The sequence below is a fragment of the Muntiacus reevesi genome, chromosome 20, assembly GCF_963930625.1.
Source record: "Muntiacus reevesi chromosome 20, mMunRee1.1, whole genome shotgun sequence".
NCBI lineage: Eukaryota > Metazoa > Chordata > Mammalia > Artiodactyla > Cervidae > Muntiacus > Muntiacus reevesi.
This window is the reverse complement of record NC_089268.1, coordinates 3,665,879-3,683,458: the sequence shown is the minus strand read 5'-3', so window position 1 is coordinate 3,683,458 and position 17,580 is coordinate 3,665,879. Positions and strand designations below refer to the sequence as shown.

The window sequence follows — 17,580 nt, the reverse complement described above, 5'->3', positions numbered from 1 at the left end:
AAATTTTAGAATTTGCAATTCTTAAAACAAATTTCAATTTAATTAAAAATTTTGTCACTGATTTCAGTAACTTTAAGTGACAAAAATGTTCTTTGGGAAACTAAATCAACTGTGTTTTTCACGCAAATGTCTAGAAACCAGAAATATGAATACAGGCCACAGGACTTGAATTAGCTTAAGCAGACAGGACCTGAAACCTAGGGGGGAAAATGACACTTTAAATTCATAACTCTGGTAATGGTCCCTTAGCCAAATTTACAGATAGTAGGTCTTAGTAATCTCAGTAAGGAACCTTAATATATTATGTTTGTAAGTTGTAAATTTATATTATAATACCTGGTTCATATCTCTAGTTTGCCTTTTAATCCATGTACACATTATATATATGAGATGTCTCTACTCCTCAAAAGTATTATTAGAATTGGATTTATAAACTGTTAGTTGCTCAGTTGTGTCTCTTTGCAACCCCATGGACTGTAGCCTGCCAGGTTCCTCTGTCTATAATATTTGCTGGCAAGAATAAAGAGCTCTATTTAATTTTAATAAAAGAGAAATTTGCCAGGATGCCTTTCATGTTTACATAAACTGGGAAATATTCAATATTAAATTGGTACCTGGTATTAATGTTTAGGTTTGTTGATCTAATTAATACAGACATGTCTTGAGACATCAACATTACATTGTACCTAAGTTTAATATAAAGATGGGTTCGATAAAGGACAGAAATCGTATGGACCTAACAGAAGCAGAAGATATTAAGAAGAGGTGGCAAGAATACCCAGAAGAACTGTACAAAAAGATCTTCATGACTCAGATAATCACGATGGTGTGATCACTCACCTAAGGCCAGACATCCTGGAATGTGAAGTCAGGTGGGCCTTAGAAAGTGTCACTAAGAACAAAGCTAGTGGAAGTGATGGAATTCAGTTGAGCTATTTCAAATCCTGAAAGTTGATGTTGTGAAAGTGCTGCACTCAATATGCCAGCAAATTTGGAAAACTCAGCAGTGGCCACAGGACTGGAAAAGGTGTTTTCATTCCACTCTCAAAGAAAGACAATCTCAAAGAATGCTCAAACTACCACACAATTGCACTCTTCTCACATGCTAGTAAAGTAATGCTCAAAATTCTCCAAGCCAGGCTTCAGCAATACATGAACCATGAACTTCCAGATGTTCAAGTTGTTTTTAGAAAAGGCAGAGGAACCAGAAAGCAAATTGCCAACATCTGCTGGATCATCAAAAAAGCAAGAGAGTTCCAGAAAAATATCTATTTCTGCTTTATTGAATATGCCAAAGGCTTTGACTGTGTGTGTCACAATAAACTGTGGAAAATTCTGAAAGAGATGGGAATACCAGACCACCTGACCCACTTCTTGAGAAACCTATATGCAGGTCAGGAAGCAACAGTTAGAACTGGACATGGAACAACAGACTGGTTAAAAATAGGAAAAGGAGTACATCAAGGTTGTATACTGTCACCCTGCTTATTTAACTTACATGCAGAGTACATCATGAGAAACACTGGGTTGGAAGAAACACAAGCTGGAATCAAGATTGCCAGGAGAAATATCAATAACCTCAGATATGCAGATGACACCACCTTTATGGAAGAGAGTGAAGAGGAACTAAAAAGTCTCTTGATGAAAGTGAAAGAGAAGAGTGAAAAAGTTGGCTTAAAGCTTAACATTCTGAAAACTAAGATCATGGCATCCGGTCCCATTGCTTCAATGCAAATAGATGGGGAAATAGTGGAAACAGCATCAGACTATTTTTGGAGGCTCCAAAATCACTGCAGATGGTGATTGCAGTCATGAAATTAAAAGATGCTTACTCCTTGGAAGGAAAGTTATGACCAACCTAGATAGCATATTAAAAAGCAGAGATATTACTTTGCCAACAAAGGTCCGTCTAGTCAAGGCTATGGTTTTTCCAGTGGTCATGTATGGATGTGAGAGTTGGACCATGAAGAAAGCTGAGTGCCGAAAAATTGATGCTTTTGAACTGTGGTGTTGGAGAAGACTCTTGACAGTCCCTTGGACTGCAAGGAGATCCAACCAGTCCATCCTAAAGGAGATCAGGCCTGGGTGTTCATTGGAAGGACTGATGCTGGAGCTGAAACTCCAATATTTTGGCCACCATATGTAGAGTTGACTCATGGAAAAGACCCTGATGCTGGGAGGGATTGGGGGGCAGGGCGGGAGAAGAAGGGAATAACAGAGGATGAGATGGCTGGATGGCATCACCGACTCGATGGACATGAGTTTGAGTAAACTCTGCCATAGGGTGGTGTTATCTGCATATCTTATGTTATTGATATTTCTCCCAGCAATCTTGATTCCTGCTTGTGCTTCCTCCAGTCCAGTGTTTCTCATGATGTACTCTGCATATAAGTTAAATAAACAGGGTGACAATATACAGCCTTGATGTACTCCTTTTCCTATTTGGGACCAGTCTGTTGTACCATGTCCAGTTCTGTCTATTGTTTCCTGACCTGCATACAGATTTCTCAGGATGCAGGTCAAGTGGTCTGGTATTCCCATCTCTTTTAGAAGTTTCCAGAGTTTATTGTGATCCACACAGTCAAAGGCTTTGGCATGGTTCATAAAGCAGAATTAGATGTTTTTCTGGTACTCTTTTGCTTTTTCGGAGATCCAGCAGTTGTTGGTAATTTGATCTCTGGTTCCTCTGCCTTTTCTAAAGCCAACTTGAAGATCTGGAAATTCATGGTTCACATATTGTTGAAGCCTGAATTGGAGAATTTTGTGCATTACTTTACTAGCGCGTGAGATGAGTGCAATTGTGCGGTAGTTTGAGCATTCTTTAGCATTGCCTTTCTTTGGGATTGGAGTGAAAACTAACATTTTCCAGTCCTGTGGCCAATGCTGAGTTTTCCAAATTTGCTGGCAAATTGAGTGCAGCACTTTCACAGCATCATCTTTCAGAATTTTCAAAAACTCAACTGGAATTCCACCATTTCCAATAGCTTTATTCTTAGTGATGCTTCCTAAGGCCCACTTGACTTCACATTCCAGGATGTCTGTCTCTATTTGAGTGATCACACCATCATGATTATCTGTGTCGTGAAAATCTTTTTTTGTACAGTTCTTCTGGGTATTCTTTCCACCTCTTCTTAATATCTTCTGCTTCTGCTAGGTTCATGCCATTTCTGTCCTTTATTGAGCCCATCTTTGCATATGTTCCCTTGTTATCTCTAATTTTCTTGAGGTGATCTCTAGTCTTTTCCATTCTTTTTTTCCCTCTATTTCATTGCACTGTGGTGTTGGAGAAGACTCTTGAGAGTCCCTTGGACTGCAAGGAGGTCCAACCGGTACATCCTAAAGGAAATTAGTCCTGGGTGTTCATTGGAAGGACTAATGATGAAGCTGAAACTCCAATACTTTGGCCACCTCATGCAAAGAGTTGACTCATTGGAAAAGGCCCTGATGCTGGGAGGGGTTGGGGGCAGGAGGAAAAGGGAACGACAGAGGATGAGATGGCTGGATGGCATCACCGACTCGATGGACATGAGTTTGAGTAAACTCTGGGAGTTTGTGATGGACAGGGAGGCCTGGTGTGCTGTAATTCACGGGGTTGCAGAGAGTCGGACATGACTGAGTGACTGAACTGAACTGACTGATTTCATTGCATTGATCACTGAGGAAGGCTTTCTTATCTCTCCTTGCTATTCTTTGGAACTTTGCATTCAAATGGATATATGTTTCCTTTTCTCCTTTGTTTCTTGCTTCTCTTCTTTTCACAGCTATTTTTAAGGCCTCTTCATACAGCCCTGTTTTTTTTTTTTTTTTTTTCATTTCTTTTTCTTGGGAGTGACCTTGATTCCTATCTCCTGTTCAACGTCATGAACACCCATCCATAGTTCTTCAGGCACTCTATCTATCTAGTTCCTTAAATCTATTTCTCACTTCCACTGTATATCACAAGCAATTTGATTTAGGTCATACTGGAATGGCCTAGCAGTTTTCCCTACTTTCTTCAATTTACGTCTAAATTTGGCAATAAGGGGTTCATAATTTGAGCCACAGTCCTCTTCTGGTCTTGTTTTTGCTGACTGTATAAATCTCCATCTTTGGCTGCAAAGAATATAATCAATTTTATTTCAGTGTTGACCATCTGTGATGTCCATGTGTAGAGTCTTCCCTTGTGTGGTTGGAAGAAGGTGTTTGCTATGACCAGTGTATTCTTTGGCAAAACTATTAGTCTTTGCCCTGCTTCATTCTGTATTCCAAGACCAAATTTGCCTGTTACTCCAGGTGTTTTTTTACTTCCTACTTTTGCATTCCAGGTCCCTATAATGAAAAGGACATCTTTTTTGGGTGTTAGTTCTGGAAGATCTTTGTAGGTCTTCATAGAATTGTTCAACTTCAGCTTCTTAAGCATTACTGGTGGGGGTATAGACTTGAATTACTGTGATATTGAATGGTTTGCTTGGAAACAAAGAGTTCATTCTGTCTTTCTTGAGATTCCATCCAAGTACTGCATTTTGAACTCTTTTGATGACCAAGATGGCTACTCTATTTCTTCTAAGGGATTCTTGTCCACAATAGTAGGTACAATGGTCATCTGATTTAAATTCACCCATTCCAGTCCATTTTAGTTTGCTGATTCCTAAAATTTTGACGTTCACTCTTACCATGTCCTGTTTGACCATTTCCAATTTGCCTTGATTCATGGACCTAACATACCAGGTTCCTATGCAATATTGCTCTTTACGGCATCGGACCTTGCTTCTATCACCAGCCCCGTCCACAACTGGGCATTGTACTTGCTTTGGCTTCATCTCTTCATTCTTTCTGGAGTTATTTCTCCATTGATCTCCAATAGCGTATTGGGCACCTACCGACCTGGAGAGTTAATCTTTCAGTGTCCTGTGGGTGTTTTTTTCTTTCTTTCTTTCTTTTTTTTTCTTCTTTTTTTTTGTTTTTTGTTTTTTTGCCTTTTCATACTGTTCATGAAGTTCTCAAGGCAAGAATACTGATGTGGTTTACCATTCCTTTCTGCAGTGGACCACTGTGTCAGAACTCTCCACCATTATCTGCCTATCTTGGGTGGCCCTACACAGCATGGCTCATAGTTTCATGAGTTAGACAAGGCTGTGGTCCATGTGATTAGATTGGTTAGTTTTCTGTGATTGTGGTTTTCAGTCTGTCTGCCTTCTGATGGAGAAAGACAAGAGGCTTAGGAAGCTTCCTGATGGGAGAGACTGACTGAGGGGGAAAGTCGGTCTTGTTCTGATGGGTGAGATCATGCTCAGTAAGTCATTAATCCAATTTTCTGTTGATGGTGGAGCTGTGTTCCCTCCCTGCCATTTACCTGGGGTGAAACTATGGTGGAGATAATGAAGATAATGGTGACCTCCCTTAAAGTTTCCATGCGTGTACTTCTACACTCAGTGCCCCCAGCACTGCAGCAGGCCACCACCAACCCATGCCTCTGCCAGAGACTCCCAGACATCCACAGGCAAGTCTGGGACAGTCTCTTGTGTGGTCTCTGCTCTTTTCTCCTGGGTTCCTGGTGCACAAGCTTCTATTGTGTCCTCCGAGAGTCTATTTCCCAGTCCTGTGTAAGTTCTGGCAGCTCTAGGGTGGGGTTAATGGTGACATCCTCCAAGAGGGCTTATACCTAACCCAAGTCTGCTGCACCCAGAGCCCCTGTCCCTGTGACAGACCATCGCTGACCCATACCCCCACAGGAGATGCTCAAACATAGTTCCGTCTCAGTCTCTGTAGGGTCCCTGGGTCTTGGTGCACAGAAGGTTTGTTTGAGCCCTCTGAGCATCTCTGGAGAGAATGGGGTTTGATTCTAAATGTGAATTTGCTCCTCCTACCATCCTGCTGGAGCTTATCTTTTGCCCTTGAATGTGGGGTATCTCTTCACAGCTGCTTCAGCGCCTACTGTCTTACTGGGGTTTCTCTGACCTTGGGTGTGGGGTATCTCCACATGGCCAGTCCAATGAAGTGTAGCCATCACTCCTGACCTTGGATGTGGGATGTCTCTTCACGGGCTGCTACAGCAAAGCATAGCTGCTGCTCCTGACCTTGGATGTGGGGTATCTCCTCTCAGCCACTCCAGCACCACGCAGCTACTGCTCACTGCATACAGAGGGGAAAAAGAAACCCCCTGCAATGCAGAAAATACAGGAGATGCAGGTTCCATTTCTGGGTCAGGAAGAGCCCCTGGAGTGGGAAATGACAACCCACTCCAACATTCTTGCCTGGGAAATCCCATGAACAGAAGGCCTGGTGGACAGTTTAGAGGGTCACAAGGAGTCAGAATGACTGAGCATGGATGCACACAATGACATATGAACCTGTTATGTTTTAAAATGTTTTGGGGGAGGGTTCTTTTGACAATACTTCCAAAGTCAAATTATTATAAAGTTCCTTTGAGCTCTAGCTAACTTTGGGGTGCTCAAAAAGTCTCTGAAACACCTCAAAGGGAGATATTAAGCTAATTAGGCTCACTTGGTATGTTAATTTGGTAATAAATTTTAAATTACATGGAATTTGATACATATATTCTAGAAATTATATAGGGTTCCTAAAATTGGATATGTCCTAGTAGGATATTATCAGTCATAATTCTATTTATTTTCTGAAAATGTTGTACGTAACAGCAGTAAATGGGTTGCTTCATCAAATGCATTGACTGTAATCAGATCTAAACATGTTTTCTTAAGTCTTTTGTTATTATAGACAGTTATGGTTTCACTCTGATGCCTTTGCAAAAATGTCTTCTCTTCAAGATTTATAAAAAGTATTTCTAGATTAATATGAGTTTCTGATTTTCAGACCATAATGCTGAAGTGAGTAAGAAAGTGAAGAACTCCGGTGGGGAACCTGATAACTTCATAAAACTGCTAACAAAAATATTAGCTACATAGGACTAAACAAACTGGAAAATACAGTTGTAATTTTTATGGTTTCTAACTAAAAAGATTATTGGTTTAAATCTGTGTTTTCAGGTGCAAGAAAATCTTTCTCCTTAAACTAATTATGACTTACAATAACTTGGTAAATTATACCTTTTGTGAGCAAAATTGAAACATTCGTCTTTTTCTCTCTACCTGATTGATCCTGGCAGTAGCATATGCTTGCCTCAAAGATTAAGCCATGCACAAGTGTGCATGGCAGGTACAATGAAACTGAAGAAGGCTCATTAAGTCAATTACGACTTCTTTTGTCACTTGATTATTGCAACTGGATCACAACTAGTTATACTAATCATTGTTTAAATTGTTGTTTCCTTTTAAATCGTGTTTTGCTATCTCCCTGTTGCACTGTATCAGTATCAATGTTACTAACCACATTAGCTATACCCTGTCTAATTTATAAGATTATTGCCTTTTGCAATGTGTAATCAGGACCCCAACAAAACTTTAACCATAGGCTAAACATTTTGAGAAAATCACTTTTATAACAGGAAATAATTGTACTCATGTGATTCTAGGTATGAGAAGAACCACAAGGGAAAATGTCTACTGGATTATAGTTAAACAGAGTCCAGAGAATTTAAATTATTGATGAGGCCTAGTCCAAAACTTAACACCCAGAGTGGCATATCAAGAATTTTCGCCTGATCTGGGATGAGTCTTCCAGCACCAGGAGACAAAAATTGATCATGAAATGTCTCTCAAATATTAGTCAAATTCCCGACCAAGAGGGGAAGACCTAAGGAAAATATTCAGCAATTGCAGCCCTCAAATATGAGGTGGTGAGTCTCAAGGAAGGAGACTATCTGCCATCTGACGGTCACCAGACTGTGGCCACCCCTTCTGGTAAACCCTGAGGAAACTGCAGGCCCCAGATAGCTGAGGTACAAACAAAGAAATTATTTTAGTGAGCTCTAACTCTCGCAACTTCACATACATAGAAAAGTGCTAAATTCCTTAACTTCAAATGCTGCCTCCCGGGTTTGAAGCTCAATATTTCCAAATCTATATGTATAAAATAGACACTTTTCCAAGAAGAACAAATAAAGACAAATTTGAACACTTGGAACACTGGCAATGATGGTGGACACTCCCAGAAATATCCAACTGACAAAGCAGTTAGAAGGGTCATTAACCCTTTGGCACAAGATTGTGGAAGGAACTGACAGTTGGAGACTGTTGCAGGGAAAAGTCAATTCTGACTCTATATTGGAACTGTTTCTTTGACTTGCTTTCCACTGCTTTTGTTATTATAATCATATGTAATAGCCTGCCTCAGAATCCCGCCCCTCTGCCTGATTGCTAAACTAAAGTGTCTTTGTTCAGAACCCTGTCTACCTGTAGATGATGAGTAAGTGAATGAAAGTTGCTCAGTCGTGTCCAACTCTTTGTGACCCCATGGACTATATAGTCCATGGAATTCTCCAGATGAGAATACTGGAGTGGGTAGCCTTTCCCTTCTCCAGGGGATCTTCCCAACCCAGGGATCAAATGCAGGTCTCCTGCATTGCAGGTGGATTCTTTCACCAACTGAGCCAAAAGGGAAGCCCAAGAATACTGGAATGCATAGCCTATCCATTCTCCAGCGTATCTTCCCAACCCAGAAATTGAATGGGGTCTCCTGCATTGCAGGCAGATTCTTTACCAACTGAGTTGTCAGGGAAGTCTACCTGTAGATGGTAGGAAGGAAGACATTAACACATTCTCCTGCCTGAGGCTTGCCATTCTATGAAATACTTGCAAGATTAATGGCCTTTGTACTTTGTTTCCTTACCTCCCCCTACCCCGCACCATCTCTGATCTATAAAAGAATCTGGCATCCAGACCCCTGTAAGATGGTTATTTTGAGAAGTTAGTCTACCTTCTTCCTGGTCGGTTGGCTCTCCAAATACAGTCGTATTCCTTGCCTCACCACCTCTTCTCTCAGATTGATTGGCCTCTCAAGCAGCAAGCAGAGCAAGCTTGGATTCAGTAATGGTAACAATCTGATCTGCCCGCAACCATCACTGCCTTGGCCATGGCCAGAGTCCAGGGACTCTGCCCTGCAGAGGTCTTTCTGGCACTCCTGCAGCCCCTGTGACTAGAGGTCCGGTGCTGGCGAATGACCCTGAAATCCAGATTTGCCCATTGCTTCTGCTGCTGCTGGAGGCATCCCAGAAACAGAAAAAAATCATTTCCCTTCAAGTCTTTTGCACTCAGACCAGGAATTCCATTAGCAGACAGTGGCTGGGGATCTGGGAATCTGGGTATGTAGTTTGCTGCCTTTCAGCCTCCTGTTCATCAGAAAGCATGGAAGGATGGGAATGAATCTGAGATCCAGTATGGGCCTGAAGATTTATCTCTATAGTTCCTGAGCATTTATTCTTACCTTTGCACCCATATTAATCTCTCATACACAGTATACAGAAGCACTTCATAATTTTAACCTAATAAGCAAGTATCTTTGTACAAATTAAATTGTTCTCAGATTAAGGGGAAATACAAGGACACAGAATTTTCCATAACTATTTCTGTATGATGTTAATTTCCTTTCTAGTTCATTCACTATCCATCCTTTGTATTCAGCAAGCTAAAGCCTATGTGAAATACAACCAACACTACTTACATAAAAGAATAGGTAAGCCTATTATGCAGAGTGAAATGAGTCAGAAAGAAAAACACCAATTCAGTATATTAATGCGTATATATGGAATTTAGAAAGATGGTAATGATGACCCTATATGCGAGACAGCAAAAGAGACACAGAAATAAAGAACATACTTTTGAACTCTGTGGGAAAAGGTGAGGGTGGAATGATTTGAGAGAATAGCATTGAAATATGTATACTACCATATGTGAAATAGATCTCCAGTCCAGGTTCAATGAATGAGACAGGGCACTCAGCACTGGTGTCCTGGGATAACCCTGAGGGATGGAATGGGGAGGGTGGTTGGAGGGGTATTCAGATGGGGGACACATGTACACCTATGGCTGATTCATGTCAATGTATGGCAAAAACCACTACCATATAGTAAAATCATTAGCTTCCAATCAAAATAAATAAATTAATTAAAAATAAGTAAAAGGGAGAAAGTGAAAGAAAATTAAATCAGTTAATGAATATGCATGGATGCATACATATAATACATTAAAATGACAAACATGTAAATGACATGCAAGCAGGCAGATGCTACTATTCTCTCTCTCTTTTTTTTTTTTTAACAATGATTTCTTTGCCATACTTGACATTAGTAACTATAAATGTACAGAGGGAGACAGACAGATAGAAATGGAGACGGATACAAGATGAAGACCAGAAAGGCACAAACACTTCAACACTATGAGGTATTTCCTAATCAGTGGCTTGAGAGCCATTGAACTTTTTTTTTCCCTCTGCAAACCAACTTAAGACTCTGTAAGAATATGGACCAAACCTATGCACATGAGCAGGTACATGTAGTATTTCTCACACTGTTTCAGAAGATTCACTGACCCTCTGACATCCATTAAATCAAGATACATATTCTACAATGATTAGTTATTATTTTTCTAACAAGAGAAAAATAAGCAAGATGCTCTTAAGAAGGAAACACAGCCTATTTGGTAATAAGGAAATTTTTGATACTTCTAGGAAAAGAAAACAACAAAATCTTTTTTAGGTTAAACTGAACACATAATCTTCAAGTTATTTAACTTTAAAATCTCAGAATACTTTAAAAATGAGCTGATAGTAACTTGCTTCAAGCAAGTTCAGAGAATCTAGGATCTGTTCCTGAATGCTATATCATCTTCATAATGTTGCAAATTTTGTTTCTTAGGTAACACAAAGCTAAACTCAAATATTTCACTCAAAATAGTGTATCATAACTCAAAAATATTCCATAAAGATATCATATCTTAGTTTATTTTCATATTGGCTCCTTTGGGAAACCACCTTGCATTGATAATTAGCAAGTACTTGGAGACACAGGTGTGGGGAGAATATAAAAAAAAATTTTCTTATGTATAATAACATTTTAGTGATTAATATCTGATATACATAGAGGTATAGTTTCAGTTTTCTTTGATAATGAGGATCCAGTTTTTTGCCAAAGTATTTGATTCAATATTTCACTTTTTTTCAGATTCTGTAGAAGACTTTATTGCTCTGTATCCTAGTATTTCATCAACTATGCTCCTTTAATATCAAATAGGGATTAGATTTGTTCTAACACATAATAAATAATGTATGTCATTCAATTGATTGGTGATGATATTGATGCTACCTAAGAATATTCTATGTCACCAAAGTAAGAGAGAAAAGTAATGACCTGAAAGTGAGTATCCATGGAAAAATTAATTGTACATTATTTATTTGATTTAATATGCAGTCTTGAATATGTTAATTGCATTGACTTTTTACTGTTTTCAAAGTTATTTCAGAAGGTAGAAAGGAAAATGAAGTAAAGTAAAACTAAAATTAATGTAGGTTTATAATAATTTTAACTTTAGTCAAATACCTAAAATTCAAATAAGAAAAAAAAATCTAATTCAGATAGTGCAATTAATTCCTTACAAACCTAGTTTGATAATGTTGTCATTATTTATGTTCAGACTTTCCCACCTGGAGTCCTATCTTATTTATTTGTTTATTTATTTTAGTCTATTACTTGTTTTTCAGGTGAATGCTTTTAACCAGGGACTGCTATTTCCTCAGGTGTCAGGACAGGAGCAGTTTGTGTTTGTAATAACTCAGTCCTCTTCTGGGGATCACTCAGGCACATGCATAATTCATGAGAAGAGCATCACAGAAACATTCTGCAATAGTTTCAAGGTCTCTAGCATTTCCAATTTTACTTCCTCCTTTTTATCACTGAGATTTCTGGAAGTTTACTTCCTGTAAGTTGACAACCAGTGTTACTATATTTTGGTATTAGTTATGAAGCCATCATGATATCTTCCCCAATAGGTAACAACCAAATATTTACCTGTGTAAAAATTTCAGAAATCTCCAGTTAGATCAGTTACCTCAGTGGACTACTCCATACAGAAATAATTTTATCATTTATCTGCACACATATCTGTTACTGTCTGTCCTTTTGAGTTATCTTAGTTGCTATACTGAAGTTCTGAATCCATCACATAGATTAGATTGTACCAGTGAACCAGTGAAGTTGCGCAGTCATGTTGAACTCTCTGCTATCCCGTGGACTGTAGCCTCCCAGGCACCTCCATCCATGGAATTTTCCAAGCAATAATGCTGGAGTGGTTTGCCATTTCCTTCTCCAGGGGATCTTTCCAACCCAGGGATCGAATCCAGGTCTCCTGCATTTCAGGCAGACACTTTACCATCTGAGCCACCAGGAAGCCAAGTCATAGTTTGTACAGCCTTAGTTTTTTATATAAATTTCTTTATGGTATGTTATCATTTTTTTCTCCAACACAAATGCAGGCAGGAATGTTAGCCATGCTCTTTGGTACTCTCCTATAATACCTAAAACATATTTTTATATTGAATAAAATATAACATGAGAAACTGAATAAATAAGCCCAAGACATAAGTGATCATAGGTAGTCATTCAGCCTATTTTTGTTGACCACCTACTTGATGTGATATGCTTTTGATGTTGGGATTCAAAGCAGAGTAAAACAGAAACACTTACCTCATAGAGCAGTCTACAGATATAGACAGGAATTCACACCAAAAGTCTACATTTCAGATAGCCAACAGCACGAGAAGAAAACCCAAAATGCAATAGAAAGAACGGGGAATTGTGTGAAAGGCAGAGTTAGTAAGAGCTTGATAGAGATAATGAGGCTGGGTCTAGATTTCAGTTCAATAGAGAGTTTACATGATTAACTTTATTTATGCAAAATCATCCCTAGCTCTTGACAATAAGTCCCATCTATGTGCACTATTTTACCAAAGTCAAAGAATATTCATTTATAAAGCTCTATCTTTGCTAAATACAACACAGCTGAGAACAATTAGAGGGCTTTTGCATATTAGTTTTCTCATGAAAAGCAAAGCTAATAATATAGCTGAAATAGGACTAGTTTTTTATTTCAAGAGGAATTTTATTTATCAATTTGTTTTTAACCCTGCCCACAAAGCAGCACAATCCCATAGGCTCAAACTTTCACCCCAGCAACACCTGTGAGTGACACCCAGAGGGACCTCAGAGCAGCTTCATCATTCATGTTCATCATTTATGCCAAGTGCTACACTTAGAAAGTGATACAGTGTTGCCTAATTTTAAAATTAGGCAATTTTTAAATTACCTGATTTAAAATACCTCTCATAATTAAGCAAAATTGTGCCATTTTGTTTCAATACTTGCTTGATATTAACAACTGCTTTATAGTTTAAAATCCTTATAATAAGCACATAAAATTTCCTTAATGTTTAGAATGGATTTTAAAATGTTTCTAAGCTTTCATTTATAGCCCTGTTTGGTTTAGACTTTCGAGTTCTAGAATAGATTCTATTACACCTTCATTGAGACCTGTTGAAGTTTGAGTTCACGTTTCCTTTTAGTTGGGCTTCCCTTGCGGCTCAGCTGGTAAAGAATCCGCCTGCAAGCGGGAGACCTGCATTTGAGGTTATTGATATTTCTCCCAGCAATCTTGATTCCAGCTTGTGCTTCCCCCAGCTCAGCATTTATCATTATGTACTCTGCCTACAAGTTAAATAAGCAGGGTGACAATATGCAACCTTGATGTACTCCTTTTCCTATTTTTAACCAGTCTGTTGTTCCATGTCCAGTTCTAACTGTTACTTTCTGACCTGCATACAGGTTTCTCAAGAGGTAGGCCAGGTGGTCTGGTATGCCCATCCCTTTCAGAATTTTCCACAGTTTATTGCAATCCACACAGTCAAAGGCTTTGGCATAGTCAACAAAGCAGAAATTAAATTTAGTAGTGTTTAAAATTTAAGTTTTTTTTTTTTTTTTTTTTTTCACAAATAAAGTTAGCTAATCAGCAGGTACAAATTTTTTAAGTTTACTATTTCCTGGAGAGAAACTTAGAAAGAAAAACATAACTTAAAAACCTGAGAGAAAAAAAAAAAATCTGAGAAGTCATGTGGCTTAGAAATGGCATAGATATTGTACTCAGTATAATTTTGAGCAAGGAGCTTATTCATATTCTTAAATAAATAAAATAAAATAGAAAAGTCCCTCAGTCATGTCTGACTCTTTGCAAATCCATGGACTGTAGCCCACCAGGCTGGATGGAATTCCTCTGTCCATGGAATTCTCCAGGCAAGAATACTGGAGTGAGTAGCCATTCCTTTCTCCAGGAGATTTTCCCAACCTAGGAATCTAACCTGGGTCTTCTGCCTTACAGGCAGATTGTTTACCATGTAAGCCACCAGGGAAGTCTAACTATATCCTTAGTTAATCCACAAAGGATTCACATGGCTTTTAAAAGCATAACTGACAAAACATTAAAGTGTAAATAAACTATTAGAACCAGAGAAATATAAATTAGAATATGAGAAACAGATTAAGGTGGAAACTAGAACACAGATGAGCAGACATAAAATCCAAAATGACCCACAGTTGAAACATAAATTTGTATCCAATATCCCAAAATGTCAAAACAAAAAAGGAAATGTTAGTTTCACAGTTTTCATCATCTACAAAGAGAAAACCTCCAGACCTTTAGAAGTAAAAGTATCCCTAAACTGAATTTTGAAAGGTAAAGTAATAAGACAGTATGCTACTGGCACAGAAATAGACATATGTATCAGTGGAACAGGATCAAAAGCCCAGATATAAGCCCATACATCTTATGGTCAATTAATCTATGATTCAGAAAAGCAAGGATAGACAATGGAAAAAATCCAGTCTTTTCAATACATGGTGTTGGGAAAACTGGACAGCTACATGTAAAAGAATAAAGCAAACATATTCTCATATCATATGCAAAAATAAATCCAAAATGGATTAGAGAATTAAACATAAGATCTGAAGCCATAAAACTCAGAAGAAAGCTCAGGCAGTAAGTTCTTTGATATTAGTCTTAGCAATATTTTTTTGGATCTGTCTCTTCAGGCAAGGGAAACAAGCATAAATAAATAAATGGGATATAATTAAACTTAAAAATCTTTTGCACAGTGAAGCAAACCAACAACACAATGAAAAGACAACCTAATGAATAGGGGTAGATGTCTGTCAATACATGGTTTATATCTGAAATTTATAAAGAGTGCACACAATTCAACATCAAAAAGAAACACACAATCCAATTTAAAAAAAAATGGACAAAGGACTTAGATATTAAAAAAAAAAAAAAAAAAGACATACAGATGGCTGGTCGGTACAGGAATGGATACTCAACATCACTAATCATCAGGGAAATTCAAATCAAAACCACACTGAGATATCACTTTAAACCCATCAGACTGACTGTAGTAAAAAAGACAAGTAGAATCTTGGGCCGGAGCCATTTCAGCAGTAAGGTGAGCCTTCATTTTATCAACCTTGACCTTTCTAAGCATGGGGAGCACAAACAAGGAGAACAACTCCACAGAGAAATTTGAAGAACATATGAGTTGCAGGCTTACATCAGTAGAAGTTGAAGAGGGACCGGGAACTTCTGCTGAAACAGAGATAGCAAAAAACTCAGCACAGGGGACCAAAAGAAAAAGAGATACAAAAAACAGCACAGCCTGCGGTCCAAGAGACACATCACAACGTTGCGACGGTGTGAAACCTCGGAGGACCCCGACGCGGATCCCCATCCCCCCTCTTCCTTCTGTCCTACCGCCTGTCAACCTGGTCCACAGGGATGTCATTCGAGCTTGGTGCCAGCAGCTAAAACTGAGCACCAAAAACCCAATGAGAGTCCAGAGTGGGGATGAGGCTCCTGGGAGGAAGCCCGTGAACCTTAGTCTGATTGTTAACTCACTCTCCTCTTGTCTTAGAAACTAGATGGATATAAACGACTCTGTGAATATGCTTACCCTTATCAAAAAAACTTTCCTGCCACAGCACAGGAGGCCAGGATCCTGTCACTGTTGAAAAGGATAAAGATAGAAAAGGGGGAGCTACCACTAGAATGCTCTGAAGGGGCTGCTCCTCTTGCAGAGGGGCCACCTGCCCTCGAGGGAGCTCCTCTGCCTCTTGAGGGAGTTGCGTCGACTTCTGCCCCCGACTCAGAAGCTGTGTTTGCCGCCTGGAGCAGGATGACAACCAGGGCCGTGAAGACGGAGCCAGTATGCTCACAAGAGACTGGTGAGGTCCGGTGGTGCGTGGTCCATGGGAGAAGTCTCCCAGCTAACACAGGCGGCTGGGCTCGTTTACAGTTTCATGCTGGGCAGGCCTGGGTGCCTGGAAAGCTAAGGAGGGTGTCCGCACTCTTCCTGATACCTTCTGGCGATTTCCCACCGCCACACCTGGAGGACAATATGCTGTGCCCTGAGTGTGTACACAGGAATAAAGTATTAACAAAAAGCCTGCAGTGAGATCATAATAGCAGTAAAAGGGTACAGCTATGATTATAATTAATGATAGAGAAGTGACTGCAATCAACTCCACGGTGACTTTAGACAGCTGGACTCAGGGCCACTCCACTCTCTCCTTGCCTCTGGCGTCCAGGGTACACAGCCTGCTTACAAGGTCATGTGAGGAAAGAAAGCCTGTGAGCTGATGGGAAACATAAGCAGAAGTGACTGTCTCTCCAAAGATGCCCAGCCCTAAGGGAGCAGAGGATAAAGGATGGGGACATTTAAAAATACTAAGTCACCAAATGGGATTAATTTGCTTGAAAATGCCTCAAGTAAATTTCTGCATTGGACAAGACAGACCTTATAGGCAACAGTTGCAATTTGGTCATGTACGCCTCAACCAGATATTCAGCTTTATCATCACCAGGCATGGTACAAGCAGAAACGTGTTGTCACTGACAATATTCTTGCCCCAAAGACTCTATTCATCGGGAAGCAATGAGTCCTGATGATGCCTCTTGTCCCAGCGTATTAGGTGAGCTTACCTTCTTTTTGGTTTCAGTTACTTAGATGCACCCATCCATATGTAAATATTCACAACCTATGCACTTAAGACGTCTATTTTATGTATATGTGAGTTATATATAATTTTTTTAAGTGTTCCGGATTGAATGACACATTATAGTGCCTCTAGTAAAAAGGCAACTAGAAAATTTTTAAATTAAAACTTTTATTTTTAAAATAAAAATATTTCCATACAAATTGTGAAATTATTTGTTCTAGTTCTGTGAAAAATACCGTTGGTAACTTGATAGGGATTGCATTGAATCTATAGATTGCTTTCAGTAGAATAGCCATTTTGACAATATTGATTCTTCCAATCCATGAACACGGTATGTTTCTCCATCTGTTTGTGTCCTCTTTGATTTCTTTCATCAATGTTTTATAGTTTTCTATGTATAGGTCTTTTGTTTCTTTAGGTAGATATACTTCTAAGTATTTTATTTTTTTTGTTGTTGCCATGGTGAATGGTATTGTTTCCTTAATTTCTCTTTATGTTTTTTCATTGTTAGTATATAGGAATGCAAGGGATTTCTGTGTGTTAATTTTATATCCTGCAACTTTACTATATTCATTAATTAGCTCTAGTAATTTTCTGGAAGAGTCTTTAGGGTTTTCTATGTAGAGGATCATGTCATCTGCAAACAGCGAGAGTTTCAC

General features: G+C 39.0%; 1 protein-coding gene across 1 annotated transcript; it reads left to right on the top strand.

The window, feature by feature from the left end:
- Positions 1-15,409: 15,409 nt before the first annotated feature.
- Positions 15,410-16,377, top strand: LOC136151302 (developmental pluripotency-associated protein 4-like). Its single transcript, XM_065912301.1, has 2 exons — positions 15,410-15,757; positions 15,838-16,377. Exons 1-2 carry the CDS (start codon positions 15,410-15,412, stop codon positions 16,375-16,377), a joined length of 888 nt encoding a protein of 295 aa, XP_065768373.1.
- The last annotated feature ends 1,203 nt before the right edge of the window (positions 16,378-17,580 follow it).